At 18.8% G+C, this 13,726-nt stretch overlaps 3 protein-coding genes and 2 non-coding genes across 5 annotated transcripts; 4 read left to right on the top strand and 1 right to left on the bottom strand.

Annotated features, from left to right (window-relative positions):
* Window positions 1–503: 503 nt before the first annotated feature.
* Window positions 504–575, top strand: PF3D7_1339200. The gene has a single exon. It is a non-coding gene; the product is annotated as a tRNA-Pro (tRNA).
* Window positions 576–2,073: 1,498 nt separating this feature from the next.
* PF3D7_1339100 lies at window positions 2,074–2,145 on the bottom strand. Its single transcript has one exon. It is a non-coding gene; the product is annotated as a tRNA-Met (tRNA).
* Window positions 2,146–3,777: 1,632 nt separating this feature from the next.
* PF3D7_1339000 (conserved Plasmodium protein, unknown function) lies at window positions 3,778–4,870 on the top strand (the record flags this gene model as incomplete). Its single annotated transcript, XM_001350081.1, has 4 exons — window positions 3,778–3,879; window positions 4,058–4,112; window positions 4,312–4,442; window positions 4,577–4,870. 4 exons carry the CDS (start codon window positions 3,778–3,780, stop codon window positions 4,868–4,870), a joined length of 582 nt encoding a protein of 193 aa, XP_001350117.1.
* Window positions 4,871–6,331: 1,461 nt separating this feature from the next.
* PF3D7_1338900 (serine/threonine protein kinase, putative) lies at window positions 6,332–9,127 on the top strand (the record flags this gene model as incomplete). Its single annotated transcript, XM_001350080.1, has 1 exon — window positions 6,332–9,127. One exon carries the CDS (start codon window positions 6,332–6,334, stop codon window positions 9,125–9,127), a length of 2,796 nt encoding a protein of 931 aa, XP_001350116.1.
* A 713-nt stretch (window positions 9,128–9,840) lies between these two features.
* Window positions 9,841–12,569, top strand: PF3D7_1338800 (CPW-WPC family protein; the record flags this gene model as incomplete). Its single annotated transcript, XM_002809011.1, has 11 exons — window positions 9,841–10,102; window positions 10,180–10,256; window positions 10,346–10,435; window positions 10,606–10,740; window positions 10,837–10,857; window positions 10,937–11,035; window positions 11,104–11,609; window positions 11,724–11,875; window positions 11,983–12,197; window positions 12,338–12,398; window positions 12,535–12,569. The coding sequence occupies 11 exons, from the start codon at window positions 9,841–9,843 to the stop codon at window positions 12,567–12,569; spliced, it is 1,653 nt and encodes a 550-aa protein (XP_002809057.1).
* Window positions 12,570–13,726: the final 1,157 nt, after the last annotated feature.

Raw genomic sequence — 13,726 nt, 5'->3', positions numbered from 1 at the left:
ATTATTATTGTTTTAAAAAATAAAACATATAAATATATAAATGTATATATATATAAATATATATATATAAATATATATATATATATATAATATATATATACTTATATTTTTTTTTTTTATCCTTTAAATTATTAATCACTTTACATATTTTGTTATAGGCAAAAAATAATCAATTTTTGTGAGGGGAACATAAATTAAAGTGTAAAAATAAAAGGCACTAAATATATACAATATAAATGTATGTATATATAGATATATTTAAATATTTTATGTTTATGTTTTTTTTTTTTTTTTCTTTCTTTTACAAATAATAATATATTTATAATAATATATTTATAATATATTAATGTATAAATAAAAAGAATTTGTACAAAATATATAAATAGTATCCAAGCTTGAGCGTTAAATATATAAAGATATATATAAAACATATATTACAAAATAAAAATCATGTTAATTTTAAGATGTTTATAATAATTAATTAATAAGTAAAATATGTAGTTGGCTACTTAGTCTAGTGGTATGATTCTCGCTTTGGGTGCGAGAGGTCCCGGGTTCAATTCCCGGAGTAGCCCATTTTTTTCTTCCTTTCTTTTCTTTTTTTTTTTTTTTTTAAATTACAACAATTTTCATTTAATATTTTATGTTTTTCACTTTGTTCTTTTAAAAATATTATATAAAAAAAACATGATTATTATTTTATTTATATATAATATAATATAATAATTATAAGAACAATTGAACAAATATATAAAATATATAACTATTGTGTTTTATTCATATAAAATAATTAATTTTACAGCGATAAAAAAAAAGTATGGAAATAATAAAAAGAAAATATACATTTCTTATTAGAAAGTTTGATATTTTCCTTCATTTATCATGAGAATAAATTATTACTTATAAAACATTATATATATATATATATATATAAATCTTTTATTAATATATTATTTTTTTGAGATAGGACTTAATATAATTATATACCATTATTTTTTTAATATAAAAGAAATTATGATAAAAAAAAAAAAAAGTACGAAGATAAATTATACCAATATATTATTATAATATTTTAAAAATAAATATATGTAAGCATGATTATTTTTTATATGCTTGTATGCATTTTTATATATGTGATAAAAGACTCATGTCTTAAAATATTTATTCTTTATATATACATATATTATATATATATATATATATATATATATATATATATATATATTATTATATTTACGTAACCTTCTTTATTTTTTTTATTTTTATTTTTTTTTATATATTTTAAATATATTATAATGTGGACATTGTCCAAGTCATTGATTCATTCTTTCAAAAATGAAGTCCTTTAAATGATTAAACTTTTTATTTGAGCATAAAAAAAAAAAAACTTAATCAACTCTTTTTCTTATTATATGTTATAATTTATTTTATAATTGTAAAAAGAAAATGAAGAATTTTATAGTATATTTAAATAAAAAGAATTATATAAATGAATATACATTTATAAGATTATTTTCTTGTGTATAAATTATATGTAATAATGAATACGAATAATATGATATGATATAACTCACATTATATTGTATTATATATATATATATATATATATTATAATACATTTATTTATGTTTTTCCTACTTTACATAATTTTATACATATTTTTATAATCATTCAAAATATATACAAATAAATGTATATAATATTATATACCATAAAAATATAAGTCTTTTAAAAATAGAAATAATATTGATAAATATATTAAAATATTAATGAGATAAAAAAAAAATATATATATATATATATATATTTTTTATAATTATTAAAAAAAACACAAATTTTTCCACATATTTTTTTAATGAAGTTATATAAAATATGTATATATTTTTTTTATTATATTAAAAAATATTCATTTCCTTATATATTATTATATATATAAATTTATTCATATATTTATTTATATATATTATATTATTTTATTGTAAAATATATTTTTCCTTTTACAACAATTTTATTTTCACTTTTTTTTCTATTTTATTTTTAAATGAAGTGAAATTTTTTTATAATTTCAAAATCTAGCAGCGCGTGGTTTCGATCCACGGTCCTGGGGGTTATGAGCCCCCCACTCTTCCTCTGAGCTACGCTGCTTTCAATAAAAATATGGAATTAATAAGTTTGTTTCATTTTTCATTTTCTATTAATATAAATAATAAAAAATTAGAAAAAAAATAAAAAATAATAAATAAAAAATAAAAAATAAAAAAATATTTATATGTATTAATAAACTGCTTATAACGTATTTTATATTTTTATTTTATTATTTATATGATTTCTAATTAAATCCCCAAATGTATGATATTACTAGATATTTCGTCATTTTGTCAATTTTTATTATTTTGTTTTTTATTTAAAAAAAAAAAAAAAAGAAAATATAATATTTATATAATATATATATATATATATATATATATATATATATATATATATAATAAATATGTAAACGTTAAAAATATATTAATTTATTAAATTATATATAAACATTTAATACATTTATATCAAGTGAAAAAAATAAATACTTCTTTATTGAAGTTCCAATTTAAAAGTAAATAAAAAAATGAAAAAAAGAGAAAGAAAACATTATAAAATGAAAAAAAAAAAAAAAAAGAAAGAAATATATATATATATATATATGTTTTGCCTTATAAGTTCTCTTTTATTTAATTAAAAAATATTTATTTACACAAAATAAAACTATATTTATAATGCGAAAGACTCAAAAATTGTAAAGGTGTATATTACAGTCATATGTAACAAAATAAGGTTTACATAAATAATACTTTATTTTTTATTTTCAATAATTCCATATAAATATATTTTCCATTCATTTGTTAATGTTGTATGAATTGGTAAATATATATATATATATATATATATATATATGTCCTTATTTATTTATATTACTATTTTAAAAACTGCATTTATAATATTTACAATTTTTATGATATATAGAAAATGTAACTTTGTATAAGTCTTCAAGTCTTTCCGTACATTTACGCAAACACAATTATATTTGTAAATATAAAAAATATGTTCCATATATATATATTAAGGTCTATATAGGAATATAGCTAATGAAGAATATCTTAATTTAATGAATTTTATTTTATTTTATTTTATTTTATTTCTTTTGATTATTATTTGTAACTATTTATAATTATTAATGTGTGTTATTATTTCCTTTTTCTGTTGTACTCATAAAATAATATGTGTACCTTTTTAGAATAAAATAATAAAATATTATAATATTTATCAATAGACAAATTACTATAAAGCTCATATTATAAAAAAAAATCAATTATATATATAATAATATATATATCGAAGGTCATTCATTTTTTTTTTTTTTTTTTAAATATACACACACATTTATACATATATATAATATATACATATATATATAATTTAATTTATTTCGCGAAAATTTTTATATATTTTCAAGTTCATTTATATCATATTAGATCATATATCAATATACATTATGGTTTATTTTTTTTTATCCTTAATTGTTCATTTTTTTTTTTTTTTCTATTTTTCTTTTTACCTGAACAATTCAGGCAAATGTTATAGTTAGAGTTAAAAGGAAAAATAGAAATTAAGATAAAAATATTTAGTCTTTTAAGAAATATATATATTTAAAATTGTAAGTAAAATAAATCTAAAGTGAATAAATAAATAAATAAATATATATATGTATATGCATAAATGTCTATTATAGCAAAAATGGACAATTTTAAAATTATATATGCATCTATAATTCGTTTCAATGATAAGATACCCATTTTTACATATCACATCAAAGTTGATTCACAATTAAGAATTGAGGTATTATCAAAATATATAAATATATATATATATATATATGATTTCATTCTATAAGCATAGTATTATCGATATTTTTATTATTGTTATATCAAAGAATTTTTGTGCGTCTTAAGTTCTTTAAATTGTCCAAATATAACATTTTGTATTTTTCATTTTTTTCTTTTTCAATTTTATTTAGCTAGTTAAAAGCTTAAACGTATATTTTCGTTCTACGTCCATTGCGGCTTTTCCTGGTGCACTTAAAAATTAATAAAATAAAATAAAAAGAATAGTATACATGTATAAGATAGGGTATATATAATGTACTACGTAAAAAATAATATGAACGATAAATAAAAAAGTTTTATTCATATAAAAGAAAGGCAATTATAAAACATTTGAGGACATCTTATTGTGTTGTCTTATATATATATATGTATGTATTTTTCATAGGAGGAACAGATGTTTTTCCGTTTGATGATGGAATTATATATTCATTGTACAATAAAAACCTGACGTTGATTTATATAATTATAACACAGAAAGAATATATAGAGAATAAATACGCATTTTTCTTCTTACAAGTAAAATGTTGAATATATAAGTATATATATATATATATATATATGAATTTCTTACCACACAAATCAAATAATATTTTTTAATTACTTTATTTTTTATCATTTTATTTTTTATTTTTTATTATGTGACGTCATAGGAATGTATGAACGAATTAGAAAAAAAAATAGATTTTACAAATTTGATGAGATTACCAAAAAATAAATATTCAAGAACCTTTACACAATATTATCAACAATTAATTAAAAAATATAATGCTGAAGTATGTAGTCCTATTGAGAGATTGGACAAAAAAATAATTCGTATTCTATCAACCGTATGTCGGGGTATAGAAACTACACTCAAAAATAAACAGGGATTAACAAAATTAGAGAGTAGAATGAATAGTTTAAGCTTCAATGCAAGGCTGGTTAGTTGTGTATTCATATCATAACCATATTTATTTTTTAATATGTATGTTATGTATATGTTTTATTTTTTTTTTTCCATTTTCATAACCAGGCTCATAGTACAAAGAAGAAAATAATTTTCACAAGGAACAGAAAAGTTACATTGATTATAATATATATATATATATATATATATATATATATATATAATATATATAATATCTTTTTCCATATTATAACCTTATTATTACATATATAATTATTCATGTTATTATATTATTTTTTTCATTAAGCTTGTTATTAATAAAATTATAATAAGGCATCATGTATATACCTTAAATATAAATATATATATATATATATATATATATATATATATATATATTATATTTATAAAATATTTAATTTTTTTTCCTTTAATATTCTATATTTTATGAATATTAGATATTCCTTTGTATTTTGGCTGTTATCTTTATTTTTATCCTTATCAAAATTATTTGACACGATTGATTTTTTTTGTTCCTTTTTTATTACTTTCATTAGTACGAATATAATTTTCAAAAGAAATAATATATAAATATAAATATATATACATAATATATTATGAAAGTTTTATAGTGATGAAAAAAAATATATTTTTTGAATAATATAGAGAAAAACATTTAAAGCAAAAGTAAATATAATTAAATTGAAGAATAATTATAAAAACAAAATAATACACAAGGAGAAAAGACACATTGGGGAAAATAGATTCTCAATAAAGATAATCAGATAGTGGAATACATCCTGCTTAAATATAAAGATATACATTATTGTCCTTTTAATTTTATAAATATATATATATATATATATAATTATACATTATGCTATAAATTTTTTTTTTTTTTTTTTTTCCCCTCCAAAATAATGAAAAATAAAATGTGTATTATATATTTGGTTAGATATAATACAATTATATTTTTCTATTCCATGTTACTATAATTAAAAATGGAATCATTATATAAATAAAAAAAATTATATAATATATATATATATATATATATATATGCATTATTAGAAGAATATAATGTGGATATAAATTATTACATATATATATATATATATAATATATACATATATGAATTTTATTATATATATAATAATGTCCCTTTATTTTTCAGCTTATTTTGAAATGTAAAAATATAATATTTATTATTTTATTTAAACGTATTAATTTTTGAATATTAATATTTACATAATATAATATTTCCTAAAACAATCAAGTTTTTTTTTGTTATATATATATATATATATATATATATATATATATATATATGAATAAATTTTTTTACGTGTGTTTTTATATTTTTATATTTTTATATTTTTATAATTTTTATGTTTTTATGTTAAATATGTGTACATAACTATGATCCTCTTTTGAATGGTACGCCTATTATAATATATATATATATATATATATATATATATATATATAATGTACGAATAGAAAAAAAAAAAAAAAAAAAATGAAATTGTCCTCTTGCATAACATATGTTTCAATATTGTGTAATTTAATAATAGTTGGTCGTTTTTTGTATTCTTCATTTTTGTTTTTGTTTAGTGAAAATATTTTAAATTATTTTGAAAGGAATAATCCTTTTATTCATAGGAAAAAATATCTTATTCATAAAAGGACCCAACCAATTTTGCATTCTTCAAAATATAGACATCCATATGAAGGTTCATTCAAAAAGAAGGTAATTTATGACAATAATTATTTTGGAATAAGAAAAGAAATAAACTTGGTTCATTATAATAAATTCTCTTTTTATGAATATTTATTTTTGCTTCTTTTTTACAAAAAGGGTATTCACAAAATTTTTGATTATGTTTATGTATATTATTATAAAACAAATATATTTGATTCCTTATATAATTATAACAATGAATATGTTAAAAATAATTTACTCTTTGCTTTTGCAAAGGATATAAAAAAATATTTCCTTATTTTTAATTCGAATATAAAAAAGCTCGATGTCCAGCTAGCTATTTTAATAAAAAAAAAAAGAAGAAAAAAAAAAAAAAGAATATATGAACAAAAACACTTGGCTAGCTATTCATCAAAATTAGAGAGAACTACAAATGGAAATAAATATATAAATACATATGATGGAAATGAAGAGGAGAATATTTTTGTGCATGAAGAAATTAATACAGCGTATGGAAATTATGAAGGGAAACCTGTTTTGAATTCAAAATATTGTCTGATAAAAAAAATAAAAAATATATTAAAAAAGAAAACGTTAAGGAAAAGTAACATAAATAAATTGGACGTTATTCATCTTCCGATTGATGATGAGAGTGTAGAGAATAAAAATAATGTAGAACTAAATAATTATGTATGTAAATCATGTATAATTGATATAGAAGAAAAGTCATTATATGCTTTAAAAATTCGAGAAGAAGAAAAAGAAAAGGATAGTAATAATATATCTTTATATAAAGAAAAATCAAGACATATTCAAATATATTACGATTATGAAGATATGCAAGAATATATTATGAAGAAAAAAAAAAAAAATGAAAAAAATGAAAAAAATGAAAAAAAAAAAAAAAAGAAGATTATGATGAGAAATTTTAATAAATCAATTTCAGGAACAAAACCAATTATCAATACACCATATTATGAACCGTTGAAAAACAATTACCAGATGATTAATTTTACAAAACGTTTATTTTTATCAAATCCAATGAAGATACAAGAAAAAGGATTTGAACTAAATAGATATTATCCAAGAAGAGTAAATTATCCTATGAAAGAAAAGTTGGGTACTGGGTCTTATGGAGAAATATGGTATGCTATAAATATAAATAAGAATTCACAATATAAAGATGTTGTATTAAAAAAATTTCTTATAACCAAAGATGAAGAAACATCTGAATTGAATGCTATGAGAGAAGTATATTTTGGTGAGATATTAAAAAATTGTGACAATATAAGTAGATTTATTGAATATTTTAAAGAATATGAAATAAATGAAACTGTAAATAAGAAAAAAGAAGAATACATTTATTTTTGGTTAGTATTTGTAAATGAAGGATATTCATTATCTAAGCATTTATTTGATACATCTTCTAGTACCTTAGGCTTAGTTACTCCTAGTGCTTTATGGTGGAGTATTAAAAAACAGAACATAGGTATGTTAGTATTAAAAGATTTATTACGTCAAATATTAAATGGTATATATATAGCTCATAAAAAGGGTATAACGCATAGAGATATTAAAATGGAAAATATATTTGTCTCATCAACTACACCATTTACTGTACGTATAGGTGATTGGGGTAGTGCTGTTGAATATAAAAATGAACACTTTTCTTTTATACCTTCAAAAGATGAAGAAACAAATGGTTATCAACCTCCTGAGTCTTTATTTGGTCATATGAAAAATAATTTTATGCGTTTACCTTATTATGATATGTGGAGTATCGGAATAGTTTTCTTACAATTTATTTTAGGTACAAAAAATCCATTGGAAGTAAAAGATAAAGAAAGTGAACGTAGATTAAAAAAAATATTTTCTAAATATCCTATTGATATATTAAAAGAAGCTATATTTTTACAGAGTTTATCTGAGCTCTGTTTAACTCCTTGGGTAAAGAAATCTACACATAATTTGATACGTTTACAAAAAAAAAAAAAAAATAAAATAATACATGAGTGTGATAGGTATGATATAACTATTAATGATGTACATGATGTTTCACATAATAATAATATCAATCCTTATAATCGACCTAATCATATTTATAGGAAGCATTTTTTTTCAACAAAATCTTCATATAATTCACTATATACAAATAATAATAATAATTTCATTATGAATAAATTAAAATATTATATTACCAACGATTTAATTAATATAAAAAAACAATCCTTTCACAATATTTATAATATCATATCGGATAAATATAAATCTTTAATATCCTTACCATCATCACCATTATGTTCTGATGGTATGTGTCTACACAAATATGACCAAGCATATGACAAGAAAAATATAACACAACCAAATGATACAGGTCTTATATGTTTGAATAAATATAAACTCTTTTTTAGTGAAAATCAAAAAAATATATTACCAAATTATACATGTGATGATGAAAAGTTTCAAAATATTCTTAAGGATAGGGATCCTTCAGGTGTAGGATTACCAAATAAAAATGCAAGAGATCTCTTACGACAGCTCTTAAATTTTGATTATGAAAGCAGGATAACAGCAGAGCAAGCTTTAAATCACCCTTGGTTCCAAGAAAATTAAAAAATAAAAATTAAATAAATAAATAAATATATATATATATATATATATATATATATATTTATGTATATTTTTTTTTTTTTTTTTTTTTTTTTTTTTTATTTCATAAACATAATTGTATTTTATTTTATTTTATTTTTTTTATTTTTTTTATTTTTTTTTTTTTCGTGTTGTGCAATATATATCCCTAAAAATAAAAACAATTAAATAAATAATATGATAAATAATTTTAAAAGATATTTTATTACTTAAAATAAAATATGGTGACAATATAGAAATGTAATTATGTTATTCTCATGAAAAGAAAGTATGTTACACAGGATAACACATTGGTATTATATGTGTACATACAATATGGATATACATATATATATATATATATATATATATATATATTATATATATATGTTTTATATTTCATGTTGCTGTTTGGAGCCTTTTATAAAATTATATATATTTTTAATTGAACCTGTAAATAATATGTGAACAGGTTATCATAAATTATGTAAATAATATATATATATTGTATAATTTTTCTTTTTATTGTTTTTTTTTTTTTTTTTTTTTTTTTCCTGTTCATCTTTCTTTTGTGTTTGTTATATAAAGACCTATATGTTAAAATAAAAAGTTAAAAAACTTTTCATTTTTTTTTTTTTTTTTTTTTTTGTTAAAATAATATATACATATATATTTTTTTTCTTTTATAATTCCTAGTAATGAATTATCGTTTTGTTTTTCTTCTTTCTGTAATAATTTTGAACGTAATACAGAAGGGGTGTTGTTCGAGTTGGTTAAATCAAGAAGATAAAAAAGCAACATTTTCATTTTCTGGGAATTTAAAATTGGATATAAAGAATGATAAAGAAAACAAATTAAATGATTTTGAGAATAACAAAAATGTAGAAAGATTGAATGAAGGTGTAACAAAAATTATGCAAAAAGAAAAAGAATTAATAGAATCTAACAAGCACGTCAAAGGTACAAAAAAAAAAAAAATATATATATATATATGTGATGTTTCAAATGTGGTTTCATATTATTCTTATCCTTTTTAGATGTTGTTGATGAAGTTGGTATTGTGATTAAAAAAAAATATAACATTAACGAATTACCACCATCTGGTTTAACTAAAGTATGTATTTAAAAACATTGGAGAATATTTCATATTTAAAAACAAAACAAAAGAATTCACTTTTTAATATTCCAATAAGAAAAATTTAGGATGAAGAGGAAGATGTAAAAGAAGACAGTGCATTTTTATCCGACGATTTAGAGGAGGCTGCAGAAAATTTCTCTTTATCTGGAGAAAAGGTAATAATAATAACATACACATTATCATAAATATATTATATATATATATATATATATATATTTATATATTTATTTATTTATTTATTTATTTATTTATTTATATATTTGTTTTTTTTTTTTTTTTTTTTTTTTTTTTTTTTTTTTTATTTGTAACTAATATATATTTTTAGAGTGATAAAGAAAATGAACAGCATGAAAATGAAATAAAAGACATTAGAAAATATCAAGCAGAAATTATAAATTCGATGAACGAAAATACAATATACAAAAAGTTTGATACTAACGAATTTGAAAAAATGAAGCAAGTTAAAAGAAACAAACAGATATGTACATAATATATATATATATATATATATATAATATATGTATGTATGTTTTTTTTTTTTTTTTTTTTTTTTAAGAAAATGGAAGACCATAGTGAGGTTAGAAATATAAATACAGTATATATTATTATATTATTATATTATTACATTATTATATTAAATTTTTTATTATTATTAGATATGCTATCCGGATTATTCTATGCCTTGTCCCCTACACTTTTTCCGAACTAGTACAGGCTGCGTTCCTCTTAGAACTTATGAAGGACCATGCAATAAGGTGTAAAAGAAGGCACACACACACATATATATATTATATATATATATATAATGCTTTTATCTTTTTAGATACAAAACAAATTAATCTATTTATATGATGAGCAAAAGGCAAGCTGGGCAGAAATATGCGAAGTAAACTGGCCGTGTATGCCCTTGGAGTGTTCATATGGTAGAGACTACAATTCAGTATGTCCTATAAATTGGATAGATATAGGTAAAGGGTTATGTCGAAATATATATAAGAATGAAAAATGCGCAGGGGATATAAACTTTTCCAATATGAGTTTTGAAGAGAAAAAAAGCATGGAAAAAAAATGTGGAATTATATGGAAATGTAAATCTATTACATATACAACAAATTTTGATGATATATGTCCATTGCACTGGGAAAATATTGGTAACTATAAATGTAAAGCACCACAAGATTATAAAGGACCATGTCCAAATATATCTAATTTAAAAAAATATAATACACAAGAAAAAAAAGAAAATATTGAAAATGTCTGTCTTGTCAATTGGCCATATTCTATTAAAGTTAATGAGTATCAAAGAGATTACAATGTAGATTGTCCAATGTACCAAAAAAATAAAAATTAAAAAAAAAAAAAATAAAATAAATAAAATGTTCATAAATAAATTATATTTATATGATATATATATATATATATATATATATATATATATTTTAGTGGATGGTCTATGATGGAAAATGGATTTTGTCGAGCTCCTGAAAATTATAAGAAAAGTTTAAAGTGCAAAGAAGAAGTTTCTTTTGACGATATGAACGCTGATCAAAAACATTCCTACTCTCTTGCTTGTAACGTGGATTTTCCATTTAAAGGTAAATAAATATGTACATATGTTCACCTACAAATAAATAAACACAAACACACACACACACACACATATATATATATATATATATATATATACATATATACATTTTAGATAAACAAGATTGCAAACGCAATTACTCATTCGCATGCCCGCTAGGATGGATACCTTCCAAAAAAATTAATTATTGTAAAGCACCACTAAACTATAAAAGTTCGATTTGTAAAAATGTTTCAAAATTTAAAAATATTTTAGATAATCAAAAAAAATATTATCTGAAATTTTGTGATATTGATTGGCCCTGTGAAGGAGAAATACAGAATTCAATGGTAGGATTTATGCATATATATATATATATATATATATATATTTTAATATGTTAATGTTTATTTTTGTATACCCTTTTGTTGAGTTATATATTAAATGCCTTTTAATATAATACATTTTTATATTAATAATATTATTAAAGATATACACTCAAATTAGTGTTGACCATCTTGAGGAACACGGAAAAAAGAAATATACCAGAGGTACCACAAAAAAAAAAAAAAAAAAATGAGAATAAAATATAGAAAAGAATGAATGTACATTAAACTATTAAGGGGAGGGCACTAAAAACTCATATATATAAACATATGATCCATTTACACTTCACTTTTTCTTTAGGACCAGTCGATTCAGAGACAGGATTAATTATTTAAAAAGAAATTCGTATAAAAATATTTATGTTGCAAAAAAGAATATCAAAGGTAGGAACTAAGTAATTTTTTTTTATCCTTTTGTTATTATTATTATTATTTATTTTTTATAAATATATCATTTCCTTAAGTATATTATATAATGATATTCCTTTAAATCAATAACATTATTACAACTTTTAATATCTGCACTTTATTTATTTTCCCTTAAAAGAAATATATAAAAAATTGGAAATATATTATTATTTCAACAGTTTCTTAACGTATATTTCTCCACTTCAAAAAAAAAATAAAATAATAAATAGATAAAGGAAATATATACGTATATATATAATATATATATATATATATATATATATGTATGTATTTTTTTTTATATATAATGATTTCATACGACCATGGATGACTTCAAACATATATAAAACATAATTTGGCAAAAAAAATTTTTTTTTTTTTTCTTTCAAATATTTCAAAATGTATATTGTGAACCATTTTAATATTCCAAACCCTGTTCTTTATTGTAAATATAATATTTATATAAACATACAGTGCTTCATACATATATATATATAATATATATTAAGAACATCTCTGAATACCTTTAGGAACCATATAATTTAAATAAAAATAAAATATCTATAATATATTTCGAGATACACACATATATAAAAAAAAAAAATTACAATTTCGGTTTACGTATATTTTGAAGTATGTATATAATCCTTTTAAAAAAAAAAAAAAAAATTATAAATAAAAAAAATTAATTACATAAATTTATATAATCATATATTATATATATATAAATACATTTAGGAAATAAAATAATAATTATTTTTGATTTTCTTTTAATATATTTCTCTGTCATAATTTTTTATGTTTATGTTTTATACATTTCTTTCTTTCACTCTTTTTTCCTTTTTTCTTTCTGTTTTTTTTTCTTTTTTTTTTTTTTTTTTGTAAAAAGAGACTATTTTATATATAATTGTAATATATTGAATTTTCCAGTATTTTTTTTTTTTTTTTTTTTTTTTTTTCCATTTAAAACATATATATATGGGTTAAAATATACCCTGGAAAATAAAAAAACATTTCTTGGTATTCAAGAATGAAAAAAAAAAATATATAAATTTTTAATATTTATGTGATAAGTAATAATATAT

The sequence above is a fragment of the Plasmodium falciparum genome (genome assembly GCF_000002765.6).
Source record: "Plasmodium falciparum 3D7 genome assembly, chromosome: 13".
NCBI classification, from domain to species: Eukaryota; Apicomplexa; class Aconoidasida; order Haemosporida; family Plasmodiidae; genus Plasmodium; species Plasmodium falciparum.
Note: the sequence above shows the minus strand (reverse complement) of the source record. Positions and strands in the feature narration are given on the sequence as shown.